The 22,161-nt window shown below is 44.9% G+C and overlaps 1 protein-coding gene across 1 annotated transcript; it reads left to right on the forward strand.

Annotated features, from left to right (window-relative positions):
* The first annotated feature begins 669 nt into the window (after positions 1-669).
* mxd3 (MAX dimerization protein 3) lies at positions 670-21,264 on the forward strand. Its single transcript, XM_052487036.1, has 6 exons — positions 670-871; positions 9,673-9,778; positions 12,394-12,423; positions 18,930-19,044; positions 20,161-20,416; positions 20,906-21,264. The coding sequence occupies exons 1-6, from the start codon at positions 802-804 to the stop codon at positions 21,028-21,030; spliced, it is 702 nt and encodes a 233-aa protein (XP_052342996.1). The 5' UTR covers positions 670-801; the 3' UTR covers positions 21,031-21,264.
* Positions 21,265-22,161: the final 897 nt, after the last annotated feature.

The following is a 22,161-nucleotide window of genomic DNA, read 5'->3' on the forward strand; positions in this document are numbered from 1 at the left end:
GGAACATAGGGCTGAGGGAACATACTGTTGGGCTGAGGTAACATAGGGCTGAGGGAACATACTGTAGGGCTGAGGGAACATAGGGCTGAGGGACTTTAGGGCTGAGGGAACATCAATTCATACAATTTAGCATTTTCAGAACATTTTGTAGCAGGCTATTGAATTCAGTGTGCAATGAAATAGTTTGTATTGTCTTTGCAATGATGCACAGTTCTGTGTGTCCTTTGGACGACCATGGAAGCCCCAGATGAGGGTTCCCCAACTGAAACGAGTTTACGATCCCTGCCCTAGACTATTGTGGAAAGATTAAAAATATACAGACACAACCCTCTTGAACACCAAAACAGAAGAAGACAAAACGAAGAACTTCTCACTTTAAGTTGTTTTCAGTTTCAACGTACTTGGAGGAACGTCGCATTATAAAACAAATATATAAATAAAAAGAAATTGCAAATTTATTTTTTAGATGTTAATACAACATGTTCTGGATTTAAAAAAATATATATATATAATCGTTTATTAAGGTCATATTTCGAGAAAATGTGTCGACCTGTTGTTCTGTTCTATTATTAGGCTGTTCATATTTCAAAGTGAAAAATCGCGCGCTCCTCGGACGGAGGCGGCTGGAAAACAAGGGAGCGGTAAGTCTGGGAGGCGGCGGACTGACGTTAATCACGTCGTCAGAGAAGGTGATTCCTCACTGAAGTGCAGAAGACCAGGCACATACTACTGCAGCACTCTTGTCTTTGAGATACATTTTGATTGGTATATTTACCTATATTTCAACTATTTTTTTTTACAATGGACGCGAACACTTGCAACATTCAGGTTCTTCTGCAAGCTGCTGAGTTCTTGGAGAGAAGAGAACGAGGTAAAACGGAAGGTTTATAGGTTTCTGTTCTGTCTCTGTCAACTTCCACTTGTCAACCAGCTGGGGCACAATAACGAAATGTACACAAATAGCGAATATCTATTAATTTACTGCAAATATCTGACACAGATTGTGCATGTTACGGTTAAGATCGTTACTATTCAGTAATAACGCGATTGCAGTCAGCAGTTATTAAGGGAGCCTGGGTTTAATGCGGCGCTTCATATCTGACTCTGTGACCTAGATACGGGACTCATAGTTGTACACAAAGGCGCCAAGTCTGGAGCGGTTTGAAAATAAAGCCAGAGCAGCGATAGAATTTATGAATGACAATGAATGAACCGATAAAGATGTTGCAATTCCAGCAGTTGTTCTTTGTAGCCGACTGGCACCAATAACCAAAAATAGTCCATATTGATGTACTGTGATACAATTGGATGATCGCGCCAAAAAAAAAAAAAAAAAAAACAGAAAAAAAAAACCAAACGTCAGCAGCATCTGTGTCTGACACTTGGATGGAAGAATAGATCAGACGACAACCCGGCTTTCTTTTCTTCTGCACAATAGCCAGCCGCATAAAATTGATCTTTTCCGTTTGCAATCACAGCTATATTTCCTCACTTTACCTGTGTATTGAGTGTTGATAAATATCCCATGTAGCGGTTAAGTTCTGGGGACTTGTGTATATTTGTCATCTGAAACATCCTACAGTTTGCAGTGCCTTCAGAAGGTATTCAATAACCCTCGATTTATTCCACAGTTTGTTGTAAAAACAATTATTTCACCCATCTACACACAATACCCCACAATGAAAAAGTCTAAACATTTAGAAATGTTAGCAAATTTATTGAAAATTAAATACAGAAATATCTATTAGATGTAGGCTAGTTATCTAGTGATATTATTGGTGTCTATCTGTAGACTAGTTGTCTAGTGATATTATTGGTGTCTAGTGATATTATTGGTGTCTATCTGTAGACTAGTTATCTAGTGATATTATTGGTGTCTATCTGTAGACTAGTTGTCTAGTGATATTATTGGTGTCTAGTGATATTATTGGTGTCTATCTGTAAGCTAGTTGTCTAGTAATATTGGTGTCTATCTGTAAGCTAGTTGTCTAGTAATATTGGTGTCTATCTGTAAGCTAGTTGTCTAGTAATATTGGTGTCTATCTGTAGACTAGTTGTCTAGTGATATTATTGGTGTCTAGCTGTAAGCTAGTTGTCTAGTAATATTGGTGTCTATCTGTAGGCTAGTTGTCTAGTGATATATTGGTGTCTAGTGATATTATTGGTGTCTAGCTGTAAGCTAGTTGTCTAGTAATATTGGTGTCTATCTGTAGGCTAGTTGTCTAGTGATATTGGTGTCTAGCTGTAGGCTAGTGATATTGGTGTCTAGCTGTAGGCTAGTTGTCTAGTGATATTGGTGTCTAGCTGTAGGCTAGTTGTCTAGTGATATTGGTGTCTAGTGATATTATTGGTGTCTATCTGTAGACTAGTTGTCTAGTGATATTGGTGTCTAGCTGTAGGCTAGTTGTCTAGTGATGTTGGTGTCTAGCTGTAGGCTAGTGATATTGGTGTCTATCTGTAGACTAGTTGTCTAGTGATATTGGTGTCTATCTGTAGGCTAGTTGTCTAGTGATGTTGGTGTCTAGCTGTAGGCTAGTGATATTGGTGTCTATCTGTAGACTAGTTGTCTAGTGATATTGGTGTCTAGCTGTAGGCTAGTTGTCTAGTAATATTGGTGTCTATCTGTAGGCTAGTTGTCTAGTGATATTGGTGTCTATCTGTAGGCTAGTTGTCTAGTGATATTGGTGTCTAGCTGTAGGCTAGTTGTCTAGTGATATTGGTGTCTAGCTGTAGGCTAGTTGTCTAGTGATATTGGTGTCTAGTGATAGGTGTCTTGATTGGTGTCTAGCTGTAAGCTAGTTGTCTAGTGATGTTGGTGTCTAGCTGTAGGCTAGTTGTCTAGTGATATTGTTGGTGTCTGACCAGCTGGTCATTTAGGAACTAGTTGTCTAGTGATATTGGTGTCACAGCTGTAGGCTAAGTTGTCTCCAGTGATATTGTTGGTGTCTAGCTGTAGGCCTAGGTTGTCTAGTGATATTGGTGTCTAGCTGTAGGCTAGTTGTCTAGTGATATTGGTGTCCAGCTGTAAACTAGTTGTCTAGTGATGTTGGTGTCTAGCTGTAGGCTAGGTTGTCTAGTGATGTTGGTGTCTAGCTGTAGGCTGGTTGTCTCAGAAGAGGTGATATTGGTGTCTAGCTGTAGGCTAGTTGTCTAGTGCCTACCCGGCACAGCCATATTGGTGTCTAGTGATATTGGTGTCTAGTGATATTGGTGTCTAGTGATATTGGTGTCTGGTGATATTGGTGTCTAGCTGTAGGCCAGTTGTCTAGTGATACAGCCAGAAGAGGTGTCTAGCTGTTGGCTACTGGTATTGGTGTATAGCTGTAGGCAGAAGTTGTCTGGTGATATTGCTGTCTAGTGATATTGGTGTCTAGCTGTAGGCTAGGCTAATATCTAGTGATATTGGTGTCTAGCTGTAGGCACAGTTGAAGAGGTGATATTGGTGTCTAGCTGTAGGCTAGGTGTCTAGTGATATTGGTGTCTAGCTGTAGGCTGGTTGTCTAGTGATATTGGTGTCTAGCTGTAGGCACAGGTGTCTAGTGATATTGGTGTCTAGCTGTAGGCTAGTTGTCTAGTGATATTGGTGTCTAGCTGTAGGCTAGTTGTCTAGTGATGGCCCCCTGGTGTCTAGTGATATTATTCCACCCGGGTGTCTACCTGACACAGCCAGAAGAGCTGTAAGCTGGTTGTCCTGGGCACAGCCAGAAGTGATGTTGGTGTCTAGCTGCACATAGCCTGGTTCCTCTCTACAGCCAGTTGAAGTGATGTTGGTGTCTAGCTGTAGGCTAGTTGTCTAGTGATATTGTTGGTGTCTAGCTGTAGGCTAGTTGTCTAGTGATGTTGGTGTCTAGCTGTAACAGCCAACACGAGGCTAGTTGTCTAGTGATATTGTTGGTGTCTAGCTGTAACAACAACACGAGGCTAGTTGTCTAGTGATATTGGTGTCTAGCTGTAGGCTAGTTGTCTAGATGATATTGTTGGTGTCTAGCTGTAGGCTAGTTGTCTAGTGATATTGGTGTCCAGCTGTAGGCTAGTTGTCTAGTGATATTGGTGTCCAGCTGTAAACTAGTTGTCTAGTGATGTTGGTGTCTAGCTGTAGGCTAGTTGTCTCGTGATATTGGTGTCTAGCTGTAGGCTCAGTTGTCTAGTGATGTTGGTGTCTAGTGATATTGGTGTCTAGTTCTGTAACAACAACAGGCCAGTTGTCTAGTGGGATATTGGTGTCTAGTGATATTGGTGTCTGGTGATATCTGGTGTCTAGCTGTAACAACAACACGAGGCTAGTTGTCTAGTGATATTGTAACAACAACACGTGTCTAGCTGTAGGCTAGGTGTCTAGTGATATTGGTGTCAGCTGTAGGCTAGTTGTCTAGTGATATTGGTGTCAACAGTGATATTGGTGTCTAGCTGTAGGCTAGTTGTCTGGTGATATTGCTGTCTAGTGATATTGGTGTCTAGCTGTAGGCTAGGCCAATATCTAGTGATATTGGTGTCTAGCTGTAGGCTAGTTGTCAACAGTGATATTGGTGTAACAACAGCTGAGGCTAGTTGTCTAGTGATCTTGGTGTCTAGCTGTAGGCTAGTTGTCTAGTGATATTGGTGTCTAGCTGTAGGCTAGTTGTCTAGTGATATTGGTGTCTAGCTGTAGGCTAGGTGTCTAGTGATATTGGTGTCTAGCTGTAGGCTAGGTGTCTAGTGATATTGGTGTCTAGCTGTAGGCTAGTTGTCTGCTCCAGTTTCAACTGTTCTGCCTTGTTATTACTGACCATGCTGGTCATTTATGAACATTTGAACATATTGGCCATGTTCTGTTATAATCTCTACCCGGCACAGCCAGAAGAGGACCGCCCCCCCCCTCATAACCTGGTTCCTCTCCACCCGGCACAGCCAGAAGAGGACTGGCCACCCCCTCATAGCCTGGTTCCTCTCTACCCGATACAGCCAGAAGAGGACTGGCCACCCCCCCTCATAGCCTGGTTCCTCTCTACCTGGTACAGCCAGAAGAGGACTGGCCACCCCCCTCATAGCCTGGTTCCTCTCTACCTGGTAACAGCCAGAAGAGGACTGGCCACCCCCTCATAGCCTGGTTCCTCTCTACCTGGTACAGCCAGAAGAGGACTGGCCACCCTCATAGCCTGGTTCCTCTCTACCTGGTACAGCCAGAAGAGGACTGGCCACCCCTCATAGTCAACAACAACACGATGGGCATCAATACGTTCTGTAACAACAACACGATGGGCATCAATACGTTCTGTAACAACAACACGATGGGCATCAATACGTTCTGTAACAACAACACGATGGGCATCAATACGTTCTGTAACAACAACACGATGGGCGTCAATACGTTCTGTAACAACAACACGATGGGCATCAATACGTTCTGTAACAACAACACGATGGGCATCAATACGTTTCTGTAACAACAACACGATGGGCATCAATACGTTCTGTAACAATGGGCATCAACACGATGGGCATCAATACGTTCTGTAACAACAACACGATGGGACGTTCTGGGCATCAATGGGCATCAATACGTTCTGTAACAACAACACGATGGGCATCAATCAATACGTTCTGTAACAACAACACGATGGGCATCAATACGTTCTGTAACAACAACACGATGGGCATCAATACGTTCTGTAACAACAACACGATGGGCATCAATACGTTCTGTAACAACAACACGATGGGCATCAATACGTTCTGTAACAACAACACGATGGGCATCAATACGTTCTGTAACAACAACACGATGGGCATCAATACGTTCTGTAACAACAACACGATGGGCATCAATACGTTCTGTAACAACAACAACACGATGGGCATCAATACGTTCTGTAACAACAACACGATGGGCATCAATACGTTCTGTAACAACAACACGATGGGCATCAATACGTTCTGTAACAACAACACGATGGGCATCAATACGTTCTGTAACAACAACACGATGGGCATCAATACGTTCTGTAACAACAACACGATGGGCATCAATACGTTCTGTAACAACAACACGATGGGCATCAATACGTTCTGTAACAACAACACGATGGGCATCAATACGTTCTGTAACAACAACACGATGGGCATCAATACGTTCTGTAACAACAACACGATGGGCATCAATACGTTCTGTAACAACAACACGATGGGCATCAATACGTTCTGTAACAACAACACGATGGGCATCAATACGTTCTGTAACAGCAACACGATGGGCATCAATACGTTCTGTAACAACAACACGATGGGCATCAATACGTTCTGTAACAGCAACACGATGGGCATCAATACGTTCTGTAACAACAACACGATGGGCATCAATACGTTCTGTAACAACAACACGATGGGCATCAATACGTTCTGTAACAACAACAATGGGCATCGATGTTCTGTAACAACAACACGATGGGCATCAATACGTTCTGTAACAACAACACGATGGGCATCAATACGTTCTGTAACAGCAACACGATGGGCATCAATACGTTCTGTAACAACAACACGATGGGCATCAATACGTTCTGTAACAACAACACGATGGGCATCACGTAACAACATGGGCATCAATACGTTCTGTAACAACAACACGATGGGCATCAATACGTTCTGTAACAACAACACGATGGGCATCAATACGTTCTGTAACAACAACACGATGGGCATCAATACGTTCTGTAACAACAACACGATGGGCATCAATACGTTCTGTAACAACAACACGATGGGCATCAATACGTTCTGTAACAACAACACGATGGGCATCAATACGTTCTTAACAACAACACTGGGCATCAACTGTAAACAACACGATGGGCATCAATACGTTCTGTAACAACAACACGATGGGCATCATCAATGGGCATCAATACGTTCTGTAACAACAACACGATGGGCATCAATACGTTCTGTAACAACAACACGATGGGCATCAATACGTTCTGTAACAACAACACGATGGGCATCAATACGTTCTGTAACAACAACACGATGGGCATCAATACGTTCTGTAACAACAACACGATGGGCATCAATACGTTCTGTAACAACAACAACACGATGGGCATCAATACGTTCTGTAACAACAACACGAACAACAACACGATGGGCATCAATACGTTCTGTAACAACAACACGATGGGCATCAATACGTTCTGTAACAACAACACGATGGGCATCAATAACAACAACACGTTCTGTTCTGTAACAACAACACGATGGGCATCAATACGTTCTGTAACAACAACACGATGGGCATCAATACGTTCTGTAACAACAACACGATGGGCATCAATACGTTCTGTAACAACAACACGATGGGCATCAATACGTTCTGTAACAACAACACGATGGGCATCAATACGTTCTGTAACAACAACACGATGGGCATCAATACGTTCTGTAACAACAACACGATGGGCATCAATACGTTCTGTAACAACAACACGATGGGCATCAATACGTTCTGTAACAACAACACGATGGGCATCAATACGTTCTGTAACAACAACACGATGGGCATCAATACGTTCTGTAACAACAACACGATGGGCATCAATACGTTCTGTAACAACAACACGATGGGACGTTCTGTAACAGCAACACGATGGGCATCAATACGTTCTGTAACAACAACACGATGGGCATCAATACGTTCTGTAACAACAACACGATGGGCATCAATACGTTCTGTAACACAACACGATGGGCATCAATACGTTCTGTAACAACAACACGATGGGCATCAATACGTTCTGTAACAACAACACGATGGGCACAACAACAACACGATGGGCATCACGATGGGCATCAATACGTTCTGTAACAACAACACGATGGGCATCAATACGTTCTGTAACAACAACACGATGGGCATCAATAACAACAACACGTTCTGTAACAACAACACGATGGGCATCAATACGTTCTGTAACAACAACACGATGGGCATCAATACGTTCTGTAACAACAACACGATGGGCATCAATACGTTCTGTAACAACAACACGATGGGCATCAATACGTTCTGTAACAACAACACGATGGGCATCAATACGTTCTGTAACAACAACACGATGGGCATCAATACGTTCTGTAACAACAGCAACACGATGGGCATCAATACGTTCTGTAACAACAACACGATGGGCATCAACGTTCTGTAACAACAACACGTACGTTCTCTGTAACAACAACACGATGGGCATCAATACGTTCTGTAACAACAACACGATGGGCATCAATACGTTCTGTAACAACAACACGATGGGCATCAATACGTTCTGTAACAACAACACGATGGGCATCAATACGTTCTGTAACAACACGATGGGCATCAATACGTTCTGTAACAACAACACGATGGGCATCAATACGTTCTGTAACAACAACACAACATGGGCATCAATACGTTCTGTAACAACAACACGATGGGCATCAATACGTTCTGTAACAACAACACGATGGGCATCAATACGTTCTGTAACAACAACACGATGGGCATCAATACGTTCTGTAACAACAACACGATGGGCATCAATACGTTCTGTAACAACAACACGATGGGCATCAATACGTTCTGTAACAACAACACGATGGGCATCAATACGTTCTGTAACAACAACACGATGGGCATCAATACGTTCTGTAACAACAACACGATGGGCATCATGGGCATCAACGTTCTGTAACAACAACACGATGGGCATCAATACGTTCACGATGGGCATCAATACGTTCTGTAACAACAACACTATGGGCATCAATACGTTCTGTAACAACAACACGATGGGCATCAATACGTTCTGTAACAACAACACGATGGGCGTCAATACGTTCTGTAACAACAACACGATGGGCATCAATACGTTCTGTAACAACAACACGATGGGCATCAATACGTTCTGTAACAACAACACGATGGGCGTCAATACGTTCTGAAGGCTCTGTGAGTGTCAATTAAAAATAGTCCTTTCAGGCAGAACATGGCTATGCATCAGTCAAACGCCTAAAATTGAACTTTGTGTTTACAATCACATTGATTTGTTAATTTTTGCCTGTCATTGATTTTCCCATTTACAATAGTCTATGAAAACACGAGTTTAGTTGCAACCCAAAGTAAGGACTTGATGTCACGACGTCCCATTGAAACACGATCCTCTCCCCTCCCCTCCCTCTCCTCTCCTCTCTCCTCTCCTCTCCTCTCCTCTCCTAAAAATAGTCCTTTCAGAACTTTACAATCCTAATTTTTGCCTGTCATTGATTTTCCTCTGAAAACCTCTCAAAGTAAGGACTCTCCTCTCCTCTCCCCTCCCCTCTCCCTCTCCTCTCCCTCTCTCCTCTCCTCTCCTCTCCTCTCCCTCCTCTCTCCTCTCCTCTCCTCTCCTCTCCTCTCCTCTCCTCTCCTCTCCTCTCCCTCTCCTCTCCTCTCCTCTCTCTCTCTCTCTCTCTCTCTCTCTCTCTCCTCTCTCTCTCCTCTCCTCTCTCTCTCTCCTCTCTCTCCTCTCCTCTCCTCTCCTCCCTCCCTCTCTCTCTCTCTCTCTCTCTCTCTCTCCTCTCTCTCTCTCTCCTCTCCTCTCCTCTCCTCTCCCTCCCTCCCTCCCTCTCTCCTCTCCTCTCCTCTCCTCTCCTCTCCTCTCCTCTCCTCTTCTCTCTCTCCAGAGGCAGAGCATGGCTATGCATCAGTGTTGCCCGTCTACTGTCCAGGGGACTCTGAGAAGAAGAGTAAGCAGAAGAACAAGAAGCTGCAGGCTGCCGGTAGTAACAGGTGATTATATAACTCTCTGACTGACTAGTCTGTCTGACAGCTAGCTAGGGACGGGGTTCTGGCTCTCTGAAACTACTAGTCTGTCTGACAGCTAGCTAGGGACGAGGTTCTGGCTCTCTGAAACTACTAGTCTGTCTGACAGCTAGCTAGGGACGGGGTTCTGGCTCTCTGAAACTACTAGTCTGTCTGACAGCTAGCTAGGGACGGGGTTCTGGCTCTCTGAAACTACTAGTCTGTCTGACAGCTAGCTAGGGACGGGGTTCTGGCTCTCTGAAACTACTAGTCTGTCTGACAGCTAGCTAGGGACGGGGTTCTGGCTCTCTGAAACTACTAGTCTGTCTGACAGCTAGCTAGGGACGGGGTTCTGGCTCTCTGAAACTACTAGTCTGTCTGACAGCTAGCTAGGGACGGGGTTCTGGCTCTCTGAAACTACTAGTCTGTCTGACAGCTAGCTAGGGGCGGGGTTCTGGCTCTCTGAAACTACTAGTCTGTCTGACAGCTAGCTAGGGACGAGGTTCTGGCTCTCTGAAACTACTAGTCTGTCTGACAGCTAGCTAGGGACGGGGTTCTGGCTCTCTGAAACTACTAGTCTGTCTGACAGCTAGCTAGGGACGGGGTTCTGGCTCTCTGAAACTACTAGTCTGTCTGACAGCTAGCTAGGGACGGGGTTCTGGCTCTCTGAAACTACTAGTCTGTCTGACAGCTAGCTAGGGACGGGGTTCTGGTTCTCTGAAACTACTAGTCTGTCTGACAGCTAGCTAGGGACGGGGTTCTGGCTCTCTGAAACTACTAGTCTGTCTGACAGCTAGCTAGGGACGAGGTTCTGGCTCTCTGAAACTACTAGTCTGTCTGACAGCTAGCTAGGGACGGGGTTCTGGTTCTCTGAAACTACCAGTCTGTCTGACAGCTAGCTAGGGACGGGGTTCTGGCTCTCTGAAACTACCAGTCTGTCTGACAGCTAGCTAGGGACGAGGTTCTGGCTCTCTGAAACTACTAGTCTGTCTGACAGCTAGCTAGGGACGGGGTTCTGGCTCTCTGAAACTACTAGTCTGTCTGACAGCTAGCTAGGGACGGGGTTCTGGCTCTCTGAAACTACTAGTCTGTCTGACAGCTAGCTAGGGACGGGGTTCTGGCTCTCTGAAACTACTAGTCTGTCTGACAGCTAGCTAGGGACGGGGTTCTGGCTCTCTGAAACTACTAGTCTGTCTGACAGCTAGCTAGGGACGGGGTTCTGGCTCTCTGAAACTACTAGTCTGTCTGACAGCTAGCTAGGGACGAGGTTCTGGCTCTCTGAAACTACTAGTCTGTCTGACAGCTAGCTAGGGGACGGGGTTCTGGCTCTCTGAAACTACTAGTCTGTCTGACAGCTAGCTAGGGACGGGGTTCTGGCTCTCTGAAACTACTAGTCTGTCTGACAGCTAGCTAGGGACGGGGTTCTGGCTCTCTGAAACTACTAGTCTGTCTGACAGCTAGCTAGGGACGGGGTTCTGGCTCTCTGAAACTACTAGTCTGTCTGACAGCTAGCTAGGGACGGGGTTCTGGCTCTCTGAAACTACTAGTCTGTCTGACAGCTAGCTAGGGACGGGGTTCTGGCTCTCTGAAACTACTAGTCTGTCTGACAGCTAGCTAGGGACGGGGTTCTGGCTCTCTGAAACTACTAGTCTGTCTGACAGCTAGCTAGGGACGGGGTTCTGGCTCTCTGAAACTACTAGTCTGTCTGACAGCTAGCTAGGGACGGGGTTCTGGCTCTCTGAAACTACTAGTCTGTCTGACAGCTAGCTAGGGACGAGGTTCTGGCTCTCTGAAACTACTAGTCTGTCTGACAGCTAGCTAGGGACGGGGTTCTGGCTCTCTGAAACTACTAGTCTGTCTGACAGCTAGCTAGGGACGGGGTTCTGGCTCTCTGAAACTACTAGTCTGTCTGACAGCTAGCTAGGGACGGGGTTCTGGCTCTCTGAAACTACTAGTCTGTCTGACAGCTAGCTAGGGACGGGGTTCTGGCTCTCTGAAACTACTAGTCTGTCTGACAGCTAGCTAGGGACGGGTTCTGGCTCTCTGAAACTACTAGTCTGTCTGACAGCTAGCTAGGGACGAGGTTCTGGCTCTCTGAAACTACTAGTCTGTCTGACAGCTAGCTAGGGACGGGGTTCTGGCTCTCTGAAACTACTAGTCTGTCTGACAGCTAGCTAGGGACGGGGTTCTGGCTCTCTGAAACTACTAGTCTGTCTGACAGCTAGCTAGGGACGGGGTTCTGGCTCTCTGAAACTACTAGTCTGTCTGACAGCTAGCTAGGGACGAGGTTCTGGCTCTCTGAAACTACTAGTCTGTCTGACAGCTAGCTAGGGACGGGGTTCTGGCTCTCTGAAACTACTAGTCTGTCTGACAGCTAGCTAGGGACGGGGTTCTGGCTCTCTGAAACTACTAGTCTGTCTGACAGCTAGCTAGGGACGAGGTGTTGCCATAGTCAGCATTTGGTTGCACTGAAGAATGTGTGCTGACGAGTCTACTTTTTATTGTTAAAATGATATATTATGAATCTGAAATACGTAATAATGCCTTTATGCTTTAGTGTTTATAAACTCACTAATAATGAATTGTGCTTTCTTCGTGCACAGGACAGTCCATAATGAGTTGGAGAAGCACAGGTAAAGAGCCATTCTATCCTGTGACATTGTACCTTCGGCAACCACTGTGTAGATTTCCATTGTCTAATTCTAATAGTAACAAGACAGGCATAAAACTAAAGATAACTGTTAAAGAGCCACTGAGCACGCCGATTTACACGCAGCACAACATGGTAGCAGAACAACATGGTAGCAGCACAACATGGTAGCAGAACAACATGGTAGCAACACAACATGGTAGCAGCACAACATGGCAGCAGCACAACATGGTAGCAACACAACATGGTAGCAGTACAACATGGTAGCAACACAACATGATAGCAGCACAACATGGTAGCAGAACAACATGGTAGCAGCACAACATGGTAGCAACACAACATGGTAGCAACACAACATGGTAGCAGTACAACATGGTAGCAACACAACATGGTAGCAGCACAACATGGTAGCAACACAACATGGTAGCAACACAACATGGTAGCAGTACAACATGGTAGCAGCACAACATGGTAGCAACACAACATGGTAGCAGTACAACATGGTAGCAACACAACATGGTAGCAGTACAACATGGTAGCAACACAACATGGTAGCAGCACAACATGGTAGCAACACAACATGGTAGCAACACAACATGGTAGCAGTACAACATGGTAGCAGCACAACATGGTAGCAACACAACATGGTAGCAGCACAACATGGTAGCAACACAACATGGTAGCAACACAACATGGTAGCAACACAACATGGTAGAAACACAACATGGTAGCAGTACAACATGGTAGCAGCACAACATGGCAGCAGCACAACATGGTAGCAACACAACATGGTAGCAGTACAACATGGTAGCAGCACAACATGGCAGCAGCACAACATGGTAGCAACACAACATGGTAGCAGTACAACATGGTAGCAGCACAACATGGCAGCAGCACAACATGGTAGCAGCACAACATGGTAGCAGCACAACATGGTAGCAGCACAACATGGTAGCAACACAACATGGTAGCAACACAACATGGCAGCAGCACAACATGGTAGCAGTACAACATGGTAGCAACACAACATGGTAGCAGCACAACATGGTAGCAACACAACATGGCAGCAACACAACATGGTAGCAGTACAACATGGTAGCAACACAACATGGTAGCAACACAACATGGCAGCAGCACAACATGGCAGCAGCACAACATGGTAGCAGCACAACATGGTAGCAACACAACATGGTAGCAGTACAACATGGTAGCAGCACAACATGGTAGCAGCACAACATGGTAGCAACACAACATGGTAGCAACACAACATGGCAGCAGCACAACATGGTAGCAGTACAACATGGTAGCAACACAACATGGTAGCAGTACAACATGGTAGCAGTACAACATGGTAGCAGCACAACATGGTAGCAGCACAACATGGCAGCAGCACAACATGGTAGCAGCACAACATGGTAGCAACACAACATGGTAGCAGCACAACATGGTAGCAACACAACATGGCAGCAGCACAACATGGCAGCAGCACAACATGGTAGCAGTACAACATGGTAGCAGCACAAAAACATGGTACAAACATTATTGGGCACAGACAACAGCACAAAGGGCAAGAAGGTAGAGACAAAAATACATAACGTGAAGCAGCCACAACCGTCAGTAACCGTGTCCATGTCTGAGTCTTTGAATGAAGAGATGGAGATAACTGTCCAGTTTGAGTGTTTGTTGCAGCTCGTTCCAGTCGCTAGCTGCAGAGAACTGAATAGAGGTTCACCCCATGTTAGTGGGCAAATGGAACCTTCACTTACTTCTTGTTCCAAACTTAGTTTTAGATGACTGACTTTATTTTTAAAATGTATTTAGTTATTATTTTTTTTTTTATCCCCCTTTTCTCCCCAATTTTGTGGTATCTAGTTGGTAGTTACAGTCTTGTCCCATCGCTGCAACTCCCGTATGGACTCGGGAGAGGCGAAGGTCGAGAGCCATGTGTCCTCCGAAACACAACCCAGCCAAGCCGCACTGCTTCTTGACACAACGCCCACTTAACCCGGAAGCCGGCCGCACCAATGTGTCGGAGGAAACATTGTGCACCTGGCGACAGTGTCAGCGTGCATTGCACCCGGCCCGCCACAGGAGTCGCTAGTGTGCGATGGGACAGGAACATCCCTGCCGGGCCAAACCCTCCCCTAACCCAGACGAAGCTGGGCCAAACCCTCCCCTAACCTGGACGACGCTGGGCCAAACCCTCCCCTAACCCGGACGACGCTGGGCCAAACCCTCCCCTAACCCAGACGACGCAGGGCCAAACCCTCCCCTAACCCAGACGACGCAGGGCCAAACCCTCCCCTAACCCAGACGGCGCTGGGCCAAACCCTCCCCTAACCCGGACGACGCTGGGCCAAACCCTCCCCTAACCCGGACGACGCTGGGCCAAACCCTCCCCTAACCCGGATGACGCTGGGCCAAACCCTCCCCTAACCTGGACGACGCTGGGCCAAACCCTCCCCTAACCCGGACGACGCTGGGCCAAACCCTCCCCTAACCCGGACGACGCTGGGCCAAACCCTCCCCTAACCCAGACGACGCTGGGCCAAACCCTCCCCTAACCCAGACGGCGCTGGGCCAAACCCTCCCCTAACCCAGACGACGCTGGGCCAGACCCTCCCCTAACCCGGACGACGCTGGGCCAAACCCTCCCCTAACCCAGACGGCGCTGGGCCAAACCCTCCCCTAACCCAGACGACGCTGGGCCAAACCCTCCCCTAACCCAGACGACGCTGGGCCAAACCCTCCCCTAACCCAGACGACGCTGGGCCAAACCCTCCCCTAACCCAGACGAGGCTGGGCCAAACCCTCCCCTAACCCAGACTGTCTGTGACTCATCGATGCCACCAGACGACGCTGGGCCAAACCCTCCCCTAAACCTCCTGTTTCTGTAGAGTGAACCAGAACGGTCCGTAGGGCAGGAGTCCATCTCCTGTTTCTGTAGAGTGAACCAGAACGGTCCGTAGGGCAGGAGTCCATCTCCTGTTTCTGTAGAGTGAACCAGAACGGTCCGTAGGGCAGGAGTCCATCTCCTGTTTCTGTAGAGTGAACCAGAACGGCCCGTAGGGCAGGAGTCCATCTCCTGTTTCTGTAGAGTGAACCAGAACGGTCCATAGGGCAGGAGTCCATCTCCTGTTTCTGTAGAGTGAACCAGAACGGCCCGTAGGACAGGAGTCCATCTCCTGTTTCTGTAGAGTGAACCAGAACGGCCCGTAGGGCAGGAGACCATCTCCTGTTTCTGTAGAGTGAACCAGAACGGCCCGTAGGGCAGGAGTCCATCTCCTGTTTCTGTAGAGTGAACCAGAACGGCCCGTAGGGCAGGAGTCCATCTCCTGTTTCTGTAGAGTGAACCAGAACGGCCCGTAGGACAGGAGACCATCTCCTGTTTCTGTAGAGTGAGTCCATCTCCTGTTTCCACTGTTTAATGTAACAGAACGGCCCGTAGGGCAGGAGTCCATCTCCTGTTTCTGTAGAGTGAACCAGAACGGCCCGTAGGACAGGAGTCCATCTCCTGTTTCTGTAGAGTGAACCAGAACGGCCCGTAGGGCAGGAGTCCATCTCCTGTTTCTGTAGAGTGAACCAGAACGGCCCGTAGGACAGGAGTCCATCTCCTGTTTCTGTAGAGTGAACCAGAACGGTCCGTAGGGCAGGAGTCCATCTCCTGTTTCTGTAGAGTGATGCAGCTTAATGTACAGTACATCCCCTGGGCAGGGCACTAGTCTGGACAGGGCAGGGTCTAGTTTATGAATAGTTATATTATTGTAACAGACGTGCTCAGTTGAGACATTGTGTCATTGTGTTGTAACAGACGTGCTCAGTTGTAACATTGTGTCATTGTGTTGTAACAGACGTGCTCAGTTGTAACATTGTCTCATTGTGTTGTTGTAACAGACGTGCTCAGTTGTAACATTGTGTCATTGTGTTGTTGAAACATTGTGTCATTGTGTTGTAACATTGTCTCATTGTGTTGTAACATTGTCTCATTGTGTTGTAACATTGTGTCATTGTGTTGTAACATTGTGTCATTGTGTTGTAACATTGTCTCATTGTGTTGTAACATTGTGTCATTGTGTTGTAACATTGTTTCATTGTGTTGTAACATTGTCTCATTGTGTTGTAACATTGTGTCATTGTGTTGTTGTAACATTGTCATTGTGTTGTAACATTGTGTCATTGTGTTGTAACATTGTGTCATTGTGTTGTAACATTGTGTCATTGTGTTGTAACATTGTGTCATTGTGTTGTTGTAACATTGTCATTGTGTTGTAACATTGTGTCATTGTGTTGTAACATTGTGTCATTGTGTTGTAACATTGTTTCATTGTGTTGTAACATTGTTTCATTGTGTTGTAACATTGTCTCATTGTGTTGTAACATTGTGTCATTGTGTTGTTGTAACATTGTCATTGTGTTGTAACATTGTGTCATTGTGTTGTAACATTGTGTCATTGTGTTGTTGTAACATTGTCTCATTGTGTTGTAACATTGTGTCATTGTGTTGTAACATTGTCTCATTGTGTTGTAACTCATTGTGTTGTAACATTGTCATTGTGTTGTAACATTTGTCATTGTGTTGTAACATTGTGTCATTGTGTTGTAACATTGTTTCATTGTGTTGTAACATTGTGTCATTGTGTTGTTGTAACATTGTGTCATTGTGTTGTAACATTGTGTCATTGTGTTGTAACATTGTCTCATTGTGTTGTAACATTGTCATTGTGTTGTAACATTGTGTCATTGTGTTGTAACATTGTGTCATTGTGTTGTAACATTGTGTCATTGTGTTGTAACATTGTGTCATTGTGTTGTAACATTGTGTCATTGTGTTGTTGTAACATTGTCATTGTGTTGTAACATTGTGTCATTGTGTTGTAACATTGTGTCATTGTGTTGTAACATTGTTTCATTGTGTTGTAACATTGTTTCATTGTGTTGTAACATTGTCTCATTGTGTTGTAACATTGTGTCATTGTGTTGTTGTAACATTGTCATTGTGTTGTAACATTGTGTCATTGTGTTGTAACATTGTGTCATTGTGTTGTTGTAACATTGTCTCATTGTGTTGTAACATTGTGTCATTGTGTTGTAACATTGTCTCATTGTGTTGTAACATTGTCATTGTGTTGTAACATTGTCATTGTGTTGTAACATTGTGTCATTGTGTTGTAACATTGTTTCATTGTGTTGTAACATTGTGTCATTGTGTTGTTGTAACATTGTGTCATTGTGTTGTAACATTGTGTCATTGTGTTGTAACATTGTCTCATTGTGTTGTAACATTGTCATTGTGTTGTAACATTGTGTCATTGTGTTGTAACATTGTTTCATTGTGTTGTAACATTGTCTCATTGTGTTGTAACATTGTCTCATTGTGTTGAAACATTGTGTCATTGTGTTGTAACATTGTGTCATTGTGTTGTTGTAACATTGTCTCATTGTGTTGTAACATTGTGTCATTGTGTTGTAACATTGTGTCATTGTGTTGTAACATTGTCTCATTGTGTTGTAACATTGTCTCATTGTGTTGTAACATTGTGTCATTGTGTTGTAACATTGTGTCATTGTGTTGTAACATTGTTTCATTGTGTTGTAACATTGTCTCATTGTGTTGTAACATTGTCTCATTGTGTTGTAACATTGTGTCATTGTGTTGTTGTAACATTGTCATTGTGTTGTAACATTGTGTCATTGTGTTGTAACATTGTGTCATTGTGTTGTAACATTGTTTCATTGTGTTGTAACATTGTTTCATTGTGTTGTAACATTGTGTCATTGTGTTGTTGTAACATTGTGTCATTGTGTTGTAACATTGTTTCATTGTGTTGTAACATTGTCTCATTGTGTTGTAACATTGTGTCATTGTGTTGTAACATTGTTTCATTGTGTTGTAACATTGTCTCATTGTGTTGTTGTAACATTGTGTCATTGTGTTGTAACATTGTCTCATTGTGTTGTAACATTGTGTCATTGTGTTGTAACATTGTCTCATTGTGTTGTAACATTGTGTCATTGTGTTGTAACATTGTGTCATTGTGTTGTTGTAACATTGTCTCATTGTGTTGTAACATTGTCTCATTGTGTTGTAACATTGTCTCATTGTGTTGTAACATTGTGTCATTGTGTTGTTGTAACATTGTCCCATTGTGTTGTAACATTGTGTCATTGTGTTGTTGTAACATTGTCTCATTGTGTTGTAACATTGTGTCATTGTGTTGTTGTAACATTGTCTCATTGTGTTGTAACATTGTCTCATTGTGTTGTAACATTGTGTCATTGTGTTGTCTCATTGTCTCATTGTCTCATTGTGTTGTTGTAACATTGTGTCATTGTGTTGTTGTAACATTGTCTCATTGTGTTGTAACATTGTGTCATTGTGTTGTAACATTGTGTCATTGTGTTGTAACATTGTGTCATTGTGTTGTAACATTGTGTTGTTGTAACAGACGTGCTCAGTTGTAACATTGTGTCATTGTGTTGTTGTAACAGACGTGCTCAGTTGAGACACCACCTGGAACAGTTGCAGCAGCAGGTTCCTCAGGTGTCTGACTCCATGAGAAACACCACCCTGAACCTGCTGAGACGGGCTCAGACACACATCAAGGTGAGATGAACACACAGCTAAACCCTGCCCACTACCCTAACCACTACCCCCTACCCTAACCCTAAACCCTGCCCATTACCCTAAACCCTACCCTAACCCTAAACCCTGCCCACTACCCTAACCACTACCCCCTACCCTAACCCTAAACCCTGCCCATTACCCTAAACCCTACCCCCTACCCTAACCACTTCCCATTACCCTAACCACTACCCTAAACCCTACCCTGACCCTAAACACTACCTTAACCCGAACCACTACCCCAAACCCTAACCATTACCCTAACCACTACCCAAAACCCTACCCTAACCACTACCCTAAACCCTAACCACTACCCTAAACCCTAACCATTACTAGCTTTACTCATGTGTCTCTCTCTCTCTGTATAACTGTCCCCATCTCTCTCTGTATAACTGTCCTCATGTCTCTCTATCTCTCTCTGTATAACTGTCCTCATCTCTCTCTGTATAACTGTCCTCATGTCTCTCTGTATAACTGTCCTCATGTCCCTCTCTCTCTGTATAACTGTCCTCATCTCTCTCTGTATAAGTGTCCACATGTCTCTCTCTCTCTCTGTATAAGTGTCCTCGTGTCTCTCTCTCTCTCTCTGTATAACTGTCCTCATCTCTCTCTGTATAACTGTCCTCATGTCTCTCTGTATAACTGTCCTCATGTCTCTCTGTATAACTGTCCTCATGTGTCTCTGTATAACTGTCCTCATCTCTCTCTGTATAACTGTCCTCATGTCTCTCTCTCTCTGTATAACTGTCCTCATGTCTCTCTCTCTCTCTGTATAACTGTCCTCATCTCTCTCTGTATAACTGTCCTCATCTCTCTCTGTATAACTGTCCTCATGTCTCTCTCTGTATAACTGTCCTCATGTCTCTCTCTGTATAAGTGTCCTCATGTCTCTCTGTATAACTGTCCTCATGTCTCTCTCTCTCTCTGTATAACTGTCCTCATGTCTATCTGTATAACTGTCCTCATCTCTCTCTGTATAACTGTCCTCATGTCTCTCTCTCTCTCTCTGTATAACTGTCCTCATCTCTCTCTGTATAACTGTCCTCATGTCTCTCTCTGTATAACTGTCCTCATGTCTCTCTCCTTCGCCCCCATCAGAAGCTGCAGGATCAGGATGAACGTGCGGAGCAGTTGAAGGGTCGTCTGCGTTGGGAGCAGAGAGAGCTGAGGGTGAGGCTAGAGCAGCTCCAGGGACATGGAGGCCTGGGGGGTCTGACTGGTCTGGGCCCTGGGGGTCTGACTGGTCTGGGCCCTGGGGGTCAGGGAGGAGCTGGAGCGGTCTCAGAGAGGATGAGGAACGACAGCCTGGGATCAGCAGCCATGTCCTCTTCAGAGAGATCTGACTCTGACAGAGGTGAGTCTCACGGTCGTCACAGCTCTCTTACCCAATCACAGCTCTCTTCTCCATGTTTAGTAACCAATCACAGCTCTCTTCTCCAATCACAGCTCTCTTCTCCAATCACAGCTCTCTTATCCATGTTTAGTAACCAATCACAGCTCTCTTCTCCAATCACAGCTCTCTTCTCCAATCACAGCTCTCTTATCCATGTTTAGTAACCAATCACAGCTCTCTTCTCCAATCACAGCTCTCTCTCTCAGTGTTCATCTCCATGTCAGGGATGTAGGTCTACATCTTCAGGTTTTGTCGACCGAAGTGTCCGGAGGTGTTCATGTTTAAAGTTATTCAGCTTAATGTTTCATATCAGAAATACGGTGTCTTAAGTACAACTAAAACACACATTGATTTTAGATTTGAGTCAGAACAGATTAGTATTTTTCCCCAGTCATATTTGACAGATTATAGATTGTCTTTGATAACCTGAGATGTGTTGTTTTTTTGCAGAAGACGTGGAGGTTGACGTGGAGAGTATAGTGTTTGACTGTCTGGACTCTGATGGACTGGGGACGGTCCCTCACACAGGCACAGATCACTGTTACTCCAGCAGCCCCACCTGGGCTGGGCTATGACCTACCTACCACTGTATACACACGCCTCTGGGAGGGACACACACGCCTCTGGGAGGGACACACCGGCGACCTACGTCGGACTTTAAAGGGACGGGCGTTGGAGTGACGTCACCTGACGTAAGACGCCGGGGACACAAAGGAGGAAAAACATTCCAAATAAGACAAAGGACAAAAAAATAAGGAAAGAAGAGAATGAGGAACAAACCTCAACATTACTGAACAGGAGGAACAAACCTCAACATTACTGAACAGGAGGAACCATCTCAACATTACTGAACAGGAGGAACAAACCTCAACATTACTGAACAGGAGGAACCACCTCAACATTACTGAACAGGAGGAACAAACCTCAACATTACTGAACAGAACAGGAGGAACAACCTCAACATTACTGAACAGGAGGAACAAACCTCAACATTACTGAACAGGAGGAACAAACCTCAACATTACTGAACAGGAGGAACCACCTCAACATTACTGAACAGGAGGAACAAACCTCAACATTACTGAACAGGAGGAACAACCTCAACATTACTGAACAGGAGGAACAAACCTCAACATTACTGAACAGGAGGAACCACCTCAACATTACTGAACAGGAGGAACCACCTCAACATTACTGAACAGGAGGAACAAACCTCAACATTACTGAACAGGAGGAACAAACCTCAACATTACTGAACAGGAGGAACCACCTCAACATTACTGAACAGGAGGAACAAACCTCAACATTACTGAACAGGAGGAACCACCTCAACATTACTGAACAGGAGGAACAAACCTCAACATTACTGAACAGGAGGAACCACCTCAACATTACTGAACAGGAGGAACAAACCTCAACATTACTGAACAGGAGGAACCACCTCAACATTACTGAACAGGAGGAACAAACCTCAACATTACTGAACAGGAGGAACAAACCTCAACATTACTGAACAGGAGGAACCACCTCAACATTACTGAACAGGAGGAACAAACCTCAACATTACTGAACAGGAGGACTACACACAACAACAACTGGGGAAAAGTGATCACTTTTCAAAACATTTGATTTGATCTAACTTCTCATTCAGCTCTGACTTACTGTGAGCTGGATCTGTTTTTAAAATATATATTTTGCTCAAATCT

Source organism: Oncorhynchus keta, chromosome 30 (assembly GCF_023373465.1).
Source record: "Oncorhynchus keta strain PuntledgeMale-10-30-2019 chromosome 30, Oket_V2, whole genome shotgun sequence".
NCBI lineage: Eukaryota > Metazoa > Chordata > Actinopteri > Salmoniformes > Salmonidae > Oncorhynchus > Oncorhynchus keta.